Source organism: Salarias fasciatus, chromosome 5, assembly GCF_902148845.1.
Source record: "Salarias fasciatus chromosome 5, fSalaFa1.1, whole genome shotgun sequence".
NCBI lineage: Eukaryota > Metazoa > Chordata > Actinopteri > Blenniiformes > Blenniidae > Salarias > Salarias fasciatus.
The window spans coordinates 20,703,034-20,717,872 of record NC_043749.1 but is presented as its reverse complement, the minus strand read 5'-3'; the positions used below and the strand labels follow the sequence as shown (position 1 = coordinate 20,717,872).

Genomic DNA, 14,839 nt, shown 5'->3' with positions numbered 1-14,839 from the left:
CCATTCCCATACTGTGTGATCGCACTGCAGGGCTGCCGTATGCCGCCTGATGAAGTGGGGTGCTGCTCCACGTAACCACCTCTCCCTCTCTCTCCCACTATATCAATTCCCCTCCCTCTTCCTCTCTCTCTCTCTCTCTTGCTCTCTCGCTCTCTTTCTCTCTCTCGCTTTTTTGCCTCTCGTTGTCAAACACAGACGGACACAAACACGCACACACACATGCTGTCTCTCTATCCCTTTCCCTCTCTATCCCCCCCTTTCTTTTCTCATACAAATGCATCGAACAAACTCGTCTCTCTCTATCTCTCTCTGTCTCTCTCATGCGCGCTCTCGCTCTCCCTCTAACCTTACCCTACCTCTCCCTCTTTTTTCCCTCCACTGCACTGATTAGAATTGCACAGAGGCACTCTGATCTTGCCAGTGCAGAAAGGACACCACCATCAGACGCGAGGAACAAGCACCGAGAGCCCAAATCACAGTGTTTTTGCAAAGAATGATTAGAATGTAAAAGGATGAAGAAGCCTCGATCCTGGTCTGCAGGAGCAGTGCCAATGGTTTCTTTCTTTTCTTTCTTTTTATTTTTTTTTTTTCGGGAGGATACAGAAACAAAGAGTCTCCTCAAACTCCTGCTTATTACCAGAAGGCTTTAATTCATTTACATCTTACTTTGATCATAGGACAAGGGGGGGCAGCATTGATTCAAGTCAGCCGAGTCTTTAATGCTCTCGTACCAGAGGAGAGGGAGAGAGAGAGAGAGACAACAGAAGTGAAGGGGGAAAAAAAGAAGAGGAAGACAGGGAGAAGCATCCACTTTAAGTCCTGTCTCTTCTCCATCTCACCCAGTTATGCAGCATGACAGAAAAGAGGCAAATTCCATTATGTACTTCCAGATGCTCATGTCATGTTTGGAGCACAACTGAGGCTACTTAGAGGGGTGGGGGGGGGGGGGGGGGGGGAGCCTGAATGAGCGAGTGATTTAAAACAAAATCTGAATTGATTCGAGGCAGAAAAACGAGCGAGAAGGACGGATAGGCCACGTCGTTCGGCTGTGAAAGAATTTAGCACCCATCTACACGGGGCCGCTCGCTAGCTCCCGACGCTGGTGTTATCTGGGTACAGCTGCAGGCAGAGCGTAATTATGCAGGCTTTTCAAGCTGCTTGCAATCACCTCACACATTCCCAGACGGGTAGTCAGCTAGTCAGCAAGGCATTCAGGGCAAGGAGAAGCAGTGACAACACACGGAGGCAAAGTGAAGGGCTATTGATTGAACCTCCTCTGTAATTGGCCACCTATACCCCTGTTGCTCCGGCGTTAGCAATCAGGTAAAAGGCCAGGTCCGGGCCGCGTGACCTGTCAGTCATTTGCACGGACCGGCACTCATCATTCGTTATCGGTCAGAGAGGCTTCCATCAGATTTGCTGCTTCTGAGAAGAATGATTGAAAAAGGGACGGACAGGGAAATGGGAGACGGAGAGAAGGAGGCAGATAAGACTGGAAAAGACTAATAGAGGAGGAGGCGATGAAACATATGGGCAAGATAAGATGGTAATAGGAAGTAAGCAGGATTGAAGTGGACTAATTATGATTCACTCCAAGATCCTACAACTCCTCCTCCTCCTCCTCCTTCTTTACTCTTTCCTCCTGAGCCTTAAACTCAGCTTTTGCTCTGCAATATTCAGACAAAGACTGTTAAAAATACCAGCCGCCCCACCCAATCGCTTCCACAACACCTCTCACGGTAGTTGGACCTAATTACTGATTGACAGAGCATCCGATTCTCCTTCATGGCGGGGTCGCCGTCTTAGCCCCTGTTAAATAGACCAAGTTGTCCAATCTTATTTAATGGGTTTCAGTGCTTTTTGAGCACTGCGAGGTCTGGACTCATCTTCAAGGAGAAAGACCTATTTACAGGAGAAGATGTGGAGGTTGTGCCCAGATAAATCCGTGCCACTTTATCAGACCAGGAGAAAAAAGCACTAGCTCCTTGTCAACACACCCAAGCACTGGAGAAAAAAAAAAAAAAAAAGCTGCAAAGCTGAATTAATTCAGGGAAACTGAAGGCGGACTCTTTTCCTTTGAACGTCAGCGCGTGCCTGTACACAAACCGCACGGATGCCTCCTGTGTGCTGTTAGCTGTGCTCGCTCCCAGCTTCCCTCTCTCTTCTTAAGCTCATTTACGCCACGCTCTCTTAGCACACCGTCGAGGCACTCGTGACGGCCACACAACACAAACAACCACGATCCGGGAGCTTTCAAGAAAGCACAAACGCCACATGAAATCTTTGTTAGCAAAGAAAATCGGATGTGACGTCAGTTTCAGGAGGACGGGCTGACCACATCGTTTGAGTTTTTGATAGAAGGGGAACAGCAGACAGGTATGAAGGGTACAAACCCGTGAAGCGGGGACAAGGTTTTCCGAGTTCTGTCACAATAAAAAGATAAAAGCGGAAGCGTGTACAATTTAGGTTTCTATCTTGGTGCAATCCCTCCTCCCCTCCCCGCTCTGCCTCCCCCTCTTCCCCTGGTGATCATACCTGTTTGTTCCTTTTCATTACATTGTGGAAATAGAAATATGACCTCTTTTCTGAGAGACACATTCAAAAACAGCAACAAAAGCATCCCGGCAACCTCCAAAAACGACTTGTGCACCGTTGCCGATTAAAATCGGAGCAGCAACTGCATGACTCAGCTGAATCTGGGACACTTTCAGCATGCCATTCCTCAAACAGGGACTATAAATAGAAACACACACCTATAAGTGTGTGTGTGTGTGTGTGTGTGGGGGGGGGGGGGTGGGGTTGGGGGGGAAACAAACACCATATTTCTTCTTACGTAATGTGGAATAACTTGAGGTCTTAATTGTTTAGATAGTAATTAAACAAAGATTGCTCAGCGAGCTGGAAGTCAAGCTACAATTAAAACCATATATTAATAACAACGCTGCCGAGAACAGAACTTTAGGCTTAAAATGACATCAGTGAATCATTGAATGTGAATGATTTAATTAAAGATAAATTTTAGTTTTATATTTATATGTGTCTATCACATAATTTTATTGCACTGACTTTAACCAAATCCTACTACTTCTACAAAAAAAAGGAATTAGTTACTTAAAAAAACAAATATTTGAATTAATATTACAACATTATTCATTAACGAACAACAAATCCGTCAGTTTCATGAAATAACTCATTTTGGATAAATAAAAACAGTCAATCATCTTCATATTTACAAGCAGCCACTGGATATATTATTCAGAAATATAAACAGTAATAAGTTGATAATACATAAACAGTACATCTGTAACTTGTAATTATTAATTTACAATACAAGTAGTTTTTCTTTTATTCCCACATGTTTTTCATCATAGTTACAAATGATTATTTCACAGTTTCTCTTAGCTGCAGAATCCTACAGTGGTCAGCAGAAACTGAGAGTCCATTTAGACATTACTGCTCAATGTTAATGAAAATTTTATCTGATTAAATCTGATGAGACACATATAAAAAAAAATCAGTCCTGCGCAAGGAAAACACTGTTACACAATCATGCATGATGAAACGTCCTTATGGCACGGTATGTGATGGAGGTGGGTTTACACTGTATCAACTCAGGAGTGTTATCTAAACAAACTGAGCCGATGCCAGCTGGCTTCTCCCTCTGCACCGCCTCAAGAACCGTTGATGAAGCGTACTATCAATCCAAGCCCTACATAGATGTACAGTAACTCATGAAGAAAAACAACAGTTATAGGACTTCAGTATTGGATTTTCTCATAAAACGCAAACCTTGTCAGGAGAAAGTAGCAACAACGACGTGCCAAACAAACGTCAGTTTAAATCACTGTGACTTATAAAAACCAGTGAAACTACTGTTTTTTTTTCCACTCTGGGGCTACAGTTCAGCGCACTGCAATAGGTTATAGCAGTTCTGGGTGCAAAACCCTGTTTCTGCTGATATCACAGAGAATTCATGCAGTGGAAACAGAAAGGGACGATCACCAGGTCAATTAAAAGCTTTGTAAATGGTTAATGAATGAGACTTGCTTAATCCCCCCCTGACCACGCTGTCATGTTGAATTAATCAAATAAAAAATGTCCTTTGTGATAAATGTGACATATTACTCCAAAACTACATGGTGTAACCACCCCTGTTGTGGCAGTGAGGTCTCAGTAACTAATTTAAAGGAACACAGCAGTTGCTGATATTTCAATGAACTAAACTTTCGCCAATCACAGCGCACATTTTGCAGTATTAAATAGCCGTTACTATTTCACTAACGTCCCGTTTACTGGCAGAGCAGCCACTGCATTAATCCTAAACTAAGTTAAGTGTGGCATAAATAGAAATCATAGCAATCAGTAACATTAAAATGATTTCCTATGTACAGATCCTGTAAGAAAAAAATCCTACTTTGAAGAAAGGAAGGAAAACATGCTTTATTCACCCCTTTTGGTGAAATAACTTCTCTGTGTTTAACCCATTCTATTCATACCAACATTAACTATGAGTGATGAGCTGCTGCAGTGCAGCGGCCGGGGAGCTGCTGGGGGTCAAGGGCTTCGTTCAGGGATCCACCTGCGAGGTTCAAACCTGCAAGCTTGCTTCTTTAGGCCCTACTACACAATATACATCTTTTATAAGGCCTGTCTGCTGTTGACTGCATGTTTGTAGTTTTTCAGAGTTTTTTTTTTATGCTTCTTTTTCTTGCTAAATATTGAAGATCTTTCTAAAAATATCTAAATACAGCCATGTGCCCGTAACTACAACCAATCACACACATGTATTTCTGGAGGAAAAAAAATTGTAGTTTACACAATTTTAATTTTGTTTTCATGACATTAAAATTAGTGGGGAAGGATTACCTGAGCTTGGTGTGGGTTGTTTGCTTTTGGACGTTTCAATCCCTGCTCCAATCAGGTTCATGAGCTTCTCGATCTGTTGAAAAGAGCAAATCTGTCAAATGGGTGAAAAAGAAAAAGAAAAACTTCCCATATGACTTAATCTTAATCTTATGACTTAATCCTCTTCATGACTGCTGACATGTCTGTCAGCAGTCTCTCAGCCTGCAGCCTGAGCGTCTGACGTCACTCCGGTGAGTGTTTTCCGTGTTGGTGAAGCTTGCTGAAGCCTGCGAGCGACTGAAGTGCTTGCTGTCTCTCTCTTGCTATTACTGTTAATTCACGAAGCAATCAAAAATCGGGGTTATTTACGCCCCCGGGGTTACTTCGCCCCCGATTGACCAAGCGATCTCTCGTGAATTACATTTCTTCTCCGCCGTTAGCGCCACCGGCGTGCTAACTAGCTTAGCGTGCTAACTAGCTTGGTCCGCCGGGACCGCTATGGCGTCCTCCCCTCTGTCTTCTTTTCTTTCCTGCTCAGTGTGCCGTATGTTGAGTCAGAACCCTGCCTCCCTTGACGATAGGGGTATTTGCGTAAAGTGCAGTGTATTGACAGCGCTGGAGGCCAGGGTAACCGAGTTAGAGGAGCGGCTGCGCAGATGTGAGGGGCAGGGCAGTGCTAGCTATAGCGAGGTAGCGGCAGGGCTCGCAGCCCGTTCCCGCAGTGAGAGGAGTGTTAGCAAGCCTAGCCCCGCAGCGTGTCCCGAGCAGCCGGGACAAGACCAGGACCGGTTTGTGACAGTCCGGAGGAAGGCTAGTGCTAAGCACCGCCACGTAGCACTCCAAGAACCGCTTCACGTCTGCAATAGGTTCTCTCCCCTCAGCGACGACACGCCGGCTGAACTGGACACGCTGGTGATTGGCAGCTCTATAGTTAGAGACGTGAAGCTGCCAGCGGTGAAGGTTAGGTGTTACCCGGGGGCCAGAGTGGGGGACATCGAGGGGAACCTTAGGCTTTTAAAACAGGAAGGTAGGAGATTCCGTCGAGTCGTGATTCACGCAGGCGGTAATGATGCCCGGCGGAGACAATCAGAGGTGCTCAAATTACAAGTAGCCTCGGTGTGTGAATTGGCTAAGTCGATGTCTGATGCCGTAATATTCTCTGGTCCCCTGCCCAATTTGGTCAATGATGAAATGTATAGCCGACTTTCATCATTCAATCGCTGGTTGTCTAGATGGAGTGAGGAAAACGGAGTTATTTTTCTAAACAACTGGCGCACCTTCTGGGGAAAGCCTGGGCTCATCCGCAGGGACGGCATCCACCCAACTTTGGATGGTGCAGCCCTTTTAGCTCACAATATGGCTGATCGGCTTCGAACTCTAAATTGACAATCCAGCTATGAGCCCCGGGCGCAGAGCAGTCGTGTAGAACACTCCTCTGTTGATCTTGTTGATCTCGTCACTAATCCTGCTCCCGGATTTTTACAAGTCAAGCATGGAGGTTTACCTAGGCTAACAGAGACTGAGTCTGTCCAAAGTGCTCAAAGCATTAAAAAAAAGTCAATGGGTAAAAAGCTTAACATCTGTACAAGACAAAATAACTTTTCCAGTAGGAAATACATAAAATGTGGTCTACTAAACATTAGAGCAATCTCCACTAAATCTCTGTTAGTTAATGACCTTATCGGTGACAATAACATTGATCTCCTTGCTCTAACAGAAACTTGGCTCCAGCAAGATGATTATGTGAGGCTCAATGAATGTACCCCTCCAACCTATGTTAATTTCCAAACAGCTAGATCAACAGGTCGAGGTGGAGGTGTGGCAGTGATTTCCCACTCCAGTCTTCTTCTTAAACCCAAAACTAATGTTAAATTCAACTCTTTTGAAAGCTTAATACTAACGCTTACTTGTCCAAATTGGAAGAATCAAAAAGCTGTGCTATTAATTATTGTGTATCGACCTCCTGGTCCTTACTCTGACTTTTTAACTGAGTTCTCAGAGTTTTTAAGCAATATAGTATTGACTCATAACAAGATCCTTATAATAGGTGACTTTAACATCCATGTGGATGATTCTGGTGATAGTTTGAGTAATGCGTTTATTGCAGTATTAGATAGTATCGGTTTCACTCAAAATGTTGATGAATCCACTCATAGTCACAAGCACACCCTGGATCTGGTCTTAACATATGGGATAGAAGTCAGTGATCTAAATGTTCTCCCTCAGAACCCCATACTCTCAGACCATTTTTTAATTACTTTTCAGGTTTTGATTGAAGACTACTGTGCTCAAAAAGATAAAATTCAGCTGATACGGACATTATCTGAAAAATCTGTGGCTCGGTACAAAGAATTGATCCAGCCTGCATTTGCTGCATTATCTTGTGAACTCACAGAAATGAGCTTATTGACCAGTGGTGATAATAGTGATCAGTTTGTTGACAGTGCTATGCACTCACTAAAATCTGCCCTTGACGTAGTGGCCCCGTTGCAGCTGAAAACCAATCGACCCAGGCGCGTTGCTCCATGGTTTAATTCTGAAACCCGTGTTCTCAAACAAAAAACTCGGCAATTAGAAAGACTGTGGCGTAAATCTAAATCAGAACAATCTCTGAAGGCCTGGAAATGTAGCTTGCTAAGCTATAAACAAATTCTTTTTAAAGCCAAGACATTATATTACTCTCGTTTAATAGAAATAAACAAAAATAACCCTCGGTTTCTATTCAACACTGTAGCCAGACTGACAACCAGTCATACTGTAGTGGAACCAGTAATCCCAGAATCTTTAAACTGCCATGACTTTCTTAAATTCTTTAATGATAAAATCATAACCATTAGAGGTAAAATCAGTGAAGCGCTTTCCTCAGATCAAGCTCAGGGAATCCAGCCACTGCCTCCACCTGAAATACCTGAAATACTAGATAGTTTCTCATTAGTAAATGGGGCTGAGATTACTTCAATTGTAATGTCTTCTAAAACCTCAACCTGTCTCCTAGATCCAATTCCAACTAAGCTTTTCAAAGATATCCTTCCAGTTATCTTAAATACGATCATAACTATAATAAATACCTCTCTAGAAAATGGCTATGTGCCTCAGTCATTTAAATTCGCAGTAATCAAACCACTGCTGAAAAAACCTAATCTCGATCCTGATATTCTAGCTAACTACAGACCGATATCAAATCTGCCTTTTATTTCAAAAGTCCTGGAAAAAGTTGTGGTTAAACAGCTTTACCGCCACCTACAGGACAATAGTTTATTTGAGAAATTTCAGTCAGGATATAGAGCTTATCACAGCACTGAGACTGCGTTAGTTAAAGTCACTAATGACTTGCTATTGGCGGCTGACGCAGGTCTAGTCTCAATCCTGGTTCTCCTTGACCTCAGTGCAGCTTTTGATACAATCGACCACAATATTCTCCTGCAGAGGTTAGAATGTGAGGTTGGCATCAGAGGAAAAGCCCTCTGCTGGTTCAAATCCTATTTATCTAATAGGTACCAATTTGTTCACGTTAACCAACAGTCCTCACCGTGCTCCCAGGTCAGTTATGGGGTTCCTCAAGGGTCCGTGCTCGGGCCAATTTTATTTCTGTTATATATGCTTCCTTTAGGGAACATAATTAGAAGTCACGATATCAATTTTCATTGCTATGCAGATGACACACAACTGTATTTATCTATGAAACCTGATCAAACTAATCAAATAGACAGACTCAGTGACTGTATCAGAGAAATTAAAACCTGGATGACTACGAACTATCTCCGTCTGAATCCTGGCAAAACAGAGGTCATGATACTAGGCCCCCATAAACTGAGAGAGTGTCTATCCAAACAGATTATTACCTTAGATAACGTCAGTGTATCCTCCTCCTCTACTGTGAGGAACCTCGGGGTCTTATTTGATCAGGATATCTCATTTAAAGCACACATCAACCTGGCTTGTAAAACAGCATATTTCCACTTGCGCAACATAGCTAAAATAAGAAACATTCTACCTAGAAGCGATGCAGAAAAACTCATCCATGCATTTGTTTCTGCGAGATTGGACTACTGCAACTCCCTTCTCGCAGCCTGCCCAAAAAGTGTATTAAAAAACTTTCAGTTGGTTCAAAATGCAGCCGCCAGATTATTAACTGGAACTAGAAGACGTGAACACATTACTCCCGTTCTAAAATCTCTTCACTGGCTTCCAGTCGAGTTTAGAGTTAGATTTAAAATCCTTCTCCTGACTTACAAAATCCTAAATGGGATGGCTCCAACCTATCTCCAAGATGCTTTAACGCCTTATCAACCAATCAGAGCACTTCGCTCTCAAAATGCAGGGTTACTGGTGACTCCTAGAGTCTCTAAATGGACACTAGGTGGAAGAGCCTTTAGCTATCAGGCACCATTTTTATGGAACCAGCTTCCAAGTGGTGTCAAAGAGGCAGACACAGTCTCCACATTTAAGGTTAGGCTCAAGACGTTTCTCTTCGATGCAGCCTATGATCAGGTCAGCTAGGGATTCTAAACTAAACCAAACTAAACTAAACTAAACTAAACTAAACTAAACTAAACTAAACTAAACTAAACTAAACTAAACTAAACTAAACTAAAACAAACCAAACCAAACTAAAGTAAACCAAACTAAACTAAACTAAACTAAACCAAACCAAACTACAGTAAACCAAACTACAGTAAACCAAACTAAACTAAACTAAACTAAACTAAACTAAATTAAATTAAACTAAACCAAACCAAATTACACTAAACAAAATTAAACTAAACCAAACTAATTTAAACTAAACTAAACTATACTAACTAAATACTAGTTTAAACAGTTAAGTATCCACAAAGCTGCCCCAGGAGCTAGAATGCTGTGGGAAGTACGGTGCACTGAGCCCTGTCCTCTAATGTCTGAATGTTATTCCCTTTAGTCCGTTCATTGCTTTTCACCTGCTGTCCCCCCCTTCGAGGGGGAGTCTTCTCCAGTTTCAGTTGCTGACTCCACTATTACGAAGGCCTATGAACAAGCTCCGTCCGGACCGGGAGGACACCCCTGTCGGTCCTGCCCGTGGACTGGCTTCGGTTCTACTGCTGGGATCCGTGGTTCTTGTGCTGGACCGTCCAACGAACTGTCCTCAACATTGTCCTAGGCTTTACTTCTTATTGTCTCATGCTAGCTGTTGCCAAAGCTGTCCGTCCCTGGGAGAGGGATCCCTCCATACTGTGGTTCTCCCCAAGATTTCTTCTTTTCCCACTGGGTTTTTGGAGTTTTTTCTTGCCGGATGTGAGGGTCGAAGGCGGTGGTTGCTTCATTCTGTCTCGTTACTGTAAATATTGACATATTACCATTATGCTTATTCACTGTTTTTACTTTTACCGACAAATGTAACATCTTGAAGCCCTCTGAGGCAACTGTTGTTGTGATACTGGGCTATACAAAAAAATAAATTGATTGATTGATTGATTGATGACTTAAAAAAAAATTCTCATATCAAATCATGACTTCAAAAAAAAAACAGTAAAGGCAAAAGTTTGAAATGTATCAACTTTTTCCCTCGATGTGAAATACGCGCTTAACTTCCTTCCAACCTCCTCCGTCCGACCCGAGCCAAAGCAATTACAAAGCAGGAGCACTGATGGAGTGGGACTGGGGGAAGAGTTAGGACTGCATGCCGCTGCTGCTGGGAGCGTTGGGATGAAGGCGGCCGCGTCGCAATGATGGATTACAAGCAACAACCCAATGTGGACAGTAATTCAATGACAAATCCACCACTCAGCAAAAAAACACAGCCGGGTGACGAGGTGAATAACAATCTCAAATCTCTGCAAACTGCAAAATATCGTGGCCTGCAGGAAGTTCTGCGAGCATGTCTGAACTGCAGCGACTGAACCTCGGGGGGGGGGATTGAGATCTGTTGTTGACTGTTTCTCGGTGAGTATTTGATTACCCTCTCAGACCTGTTTTTATTGAGGCTTCACAGAATAAAGCAATAGCTTACTGCAAGGTTAAGTGTGCACAGTGCTGCATAGAGGAGATTACAGAGCGACTCGGAAAGAAGTTGTTTTGGGGCTTAGAGCCAAAAATGTTTATTTAAAAAGACTGACTTTCCAGAGCCAAAGAAGCCTTTCCAGGTTGTTTGTTCGCCTGCTATTGTTTATTTTGTTGGATAACTGAAGAGTCGCTTGGGCTCCACTGAAAATGTTTCTCAGGCTTGATGCACTGGTATGTACCATCATGTTCACACAACTCATGCACAAAATGCTAGTTGTCAACAGAACATTTTTCATGCTAAGACAGATGGATGCACACTAACACTGGATTTGGATCTGCCCCATCGCTGACCTTACTGTTACATAAGTAGATTTAGTGTCTGGCTTGACACGATTGTTCCACACTAAATGGATGCTCTGTTGTTTTATTTTTCATATATCTTTTTGTGAGTCCATAGAATCACAAAAATATGAGAACAAAAATAAAATGTTGATAAAACCAGAGCAGCGGAGGGGAAAGTGTCCTGAGCTCCTATATTTCCCATTGCATGCGAAACCAGTGAACACTGAGATACCTGGTGCATTATGTAAGTGTTTTTTTTTTTTTTTTTTGCTTCTTTGAATAAATGTCCTTGTCCAGCAGACTTGCAGTTTAAAGAGCAAACATACATGCACATGTTGTGCATATGCAACATGATGTGAGGTCAGGCACATTTGCTACCTACTGTCATGTTGAAGCGGCGGAAAGCAGATGCGCTTCTCATGATGAAGCGCTTCCTCGGCGTAAAGGTGCCGCATATAATGGATTTGTTAAAAACAGAATTTAGAGCTGGAGTTGTATTTCTAACCTCTGGGTATTTGGAGGCCAGAATGTGTGTCTCGACGACAGGACAGTTTGTTCATGTGGTGGTAATGTTTACATGTCTCTAACTGGTTCCACACTACATCTAAATTGGAATGAATCTGTCACACTGTCACGCTTTATTTGTTCCACACCGACCAGCCTCATCCTCAGTGACAGCTGTTCCTTGCTCCTGAGTTGATGTAGATCTGGAGATTGACTGGAAAGCTTTCATTTTCAGCAACTTGATAAATCTGACAGGTGAGAAATCCAGGCGCTAGTAGTCTTAAAGATAAGAGGTGATGGCTCAAGGATTTCCTATATGACATCCACAACATTCTGATGAATAATTCTAAATTATTTTATTATTGTATAGATCATGAATGGATTTTATCTTAATATCCCTTTTTTTTTTTAACATATTAAGTATTCTCAAAGCATTTCACACCGTCTGGTGCTTCCTGCACACACTCACATACAAATGATGACTGCTGCCACGCAAAGTGCCCAACCTCCATTGAGAACAACTTGGGATTCAGTGCGTGGCTCAAGGACACTTTGACATATGGACAGGGAGCGATGGGGCCCTGAACTAAAATTAGCTCAACAGCCCTCCTAAGGCCCTGATCGAGGTTTACGTGTGCAAATACAGGTGCAAACTTGGTGTTTCCATACACCTGTGGAAACTGATCTATTGAGATCACATTAAGAAATGAGGCTGTACGTCTGCTAAACTTCCTACTCCCACTCATAACAACAGTTTCAATCATAATTTTGTAGTCTTACAGTCCAGTAATCAAGACATTTAATCGACATTACTTGAATTCACAGGCTAGGCAATGATCAACAAACTGAATCTGGTGTCTTGATCTACAGTAGTTTAATCATGGCGGGCCACCTGTTGACTCTATGTGACTGGTGGCATCCGCAGCACTGGAAATCCATTGCCTGCAGCTGCTATAGGGGTGCAGCAAGGTGCAGCCTGGGGCAAAGGGTGGAGGCAGCAATCACCTTGGACTGGTCACTAGTACGTCACACACACTTACTGCTGAAGTCAATTCAGACACTGATTAACTGACGATGATGACAGGAAACAGAGTACCTGCCCCTGATTCACACACTCACAGGGTAAACGTGCAAAAAGTGCAATTCAAGTCTGTAGTTTCCAAATCCATAATTTATTTTTAAAAAAGCTGAAAATCAGCGTTCAAGAACAAAAAAAATGTATTCTAATAATCTCATTTCAGAGATTGTCATATGCTGTTATGTGCGTGTTTCAAGCTATTAAAAAGTGCCGCTCACTCCATCTATAAACACAGAGATGACACATATGAATACTGTTTGATATTCTTCGGCTGTAGCAGAGAAGAGTGTGACTGCTGCTCCACGTTTTGACAACTTTAAGCAAGCCAATTAGGAGGCAAACTGAGGTCACCTCAGAATCTACGCACAAAATAATGCAAATCAGGCCGGCGACTAAATTTAGAATCACTCGCCTATTCACAATCAAGCCCGAAAAAACTGATTCCGCTTTCACCAGTGACACCAGAGACACAGCAAGGCTTATTTGATGTAATATTTAATGTTTGAAAAAGCCCTATGCACTTTGCTAGTGGCATCAACACAGTGGAAAAGCCTTGATTCATTTGGAAGTCAGGCACGTGGGACTCATGGCATATGCCTCCAGCAATACAGACCTCACATTACTCTTTAAATTAACCCAGTTACATTCTATATCGCACACACACACACACACACACATACACATTGGGGACACATTACATTTAAGCTAAAGTGCACCTTTATGCAAAACCCATCACAAAAAATGCTGCTTCGGAGAAAAACAGTTTCATCACAGTTCAAGTTGCTGAAATATTTCACTACTTCACTCCCAGAGCTTCATCCGCTGCATATAAAGTGAGAAAATGTTTCACACATTGCAAATTGAACCTATTTTTTGCCATCAAAGTAGGAAAATTGATGTTGAATATGGCAAATTAGTGAGACGAAGACTCACCGGTCCCACCATGAGGCACCCCTGCTCACCTGTACGATGAGAAAAAGTGTATCGGCCAACCGCATGACGACAGTTCAATACAACGAGGAAACATGGGAAAGAAAAGTGAAGAAAGAATATGAGAGACTAGTAAAGCATTTGAAAACTTGAGCAGCACATGCAAACTAAGAACTGGAAGTTTGGGCTAAATTAATGCAAGGTCATTTACCCAAATATGAGAAAAAATGTGGTCTGTTTCAATTTTTGATGCCACATTTGGAAGAGTCAGAATTTGGTGTGAAGACCGCAAATGTATAAACCCACCGTCCTGTCTTATTTCAATATTTCATGTTCGTCCTGATGATGTAATGTGTGAAGCCTTTGCTCAGCACACTTTAGGCTCCTCAACCCAGCTTCATTCAAACATCGCAGCCTGAGAACCGAGTCTGTACGTCAAATAATTCACAATAATCAAATCATCATGAACGGATTTCTTAACCCTGACAATGAGTTTACTTCACTGAAACTGCATCATTAATCACCAGCTCTGAGTCGAGCACAACACCTTTCTTTACCATGTAATGGAATATTTAGGTATATTGGCATCATGCGTGTGCATTGGTATGCTGTCCTGTCATCCATCCATCCATCCATCCATCCATCCATCCATCCATCCATCCATCCATCCATCAGTGCAGATTAAACAGTGTCAAATAATTCATGGAGTGAATATAACCTTGTGTATGACCATCTCTTGCTTTTAAAATCTTTTTTTTCTGCTTGCTAGATACAAATTATTGAGCAAGTTTTTTTTTCCTCCAGGAAGTGTGGAGACCCTGTCATTCTCTACAGTGCATTTTTAGCCTGCCTGTTCAGTGTTAAGATTATTGTTTGTGTTTTTTTTCCTCTTTTGATTCAATACAAAGCACAACACTCACTGAAGCTACAAAGAGCCTGTAATCCTTGTACAACATGACTAAATGAACTTTTGATAAAATAAAACATGTTGAACAGCCCCAAATTTTGTCACGTCTGTTTGATTTTAATCCCACTTAAACCTTAGAATAAAACTGATAAAAAAAAGGCTGTTTGGGACATTTATTGGGAATATTTTTAATACCTCTCCACATGTTACAAGAAGTGTTTCCACACATTTGCTTATTGGTTTTCCTAATAGGAGTA

General features: G+C 42.3%; 1 protein-coding gene across 1 annotated transcript in view; it reads right to left on the bottom strand.

The window, feature by feature from the left end:
- anks1ab (ankyrin repeat and sterile alpha motif domain containing 1Ab) overlaps positions 1-14,839 on the bottom strand; it is a 56,065-nt gene that overhangs the window by 26,844 nt on the left and 14,382 nt on the right. The window contains exon 2 of the mRNA XM_030091246.1: positions 4,867-4,939. Within this exon, the coding sequence (XP_029947106.1) occupies positions 4,867-4,939 (73 nt within the window). The remainder of the gene's footprint in view (positions 1-4,866; positions 4,940-14,839) is intronic.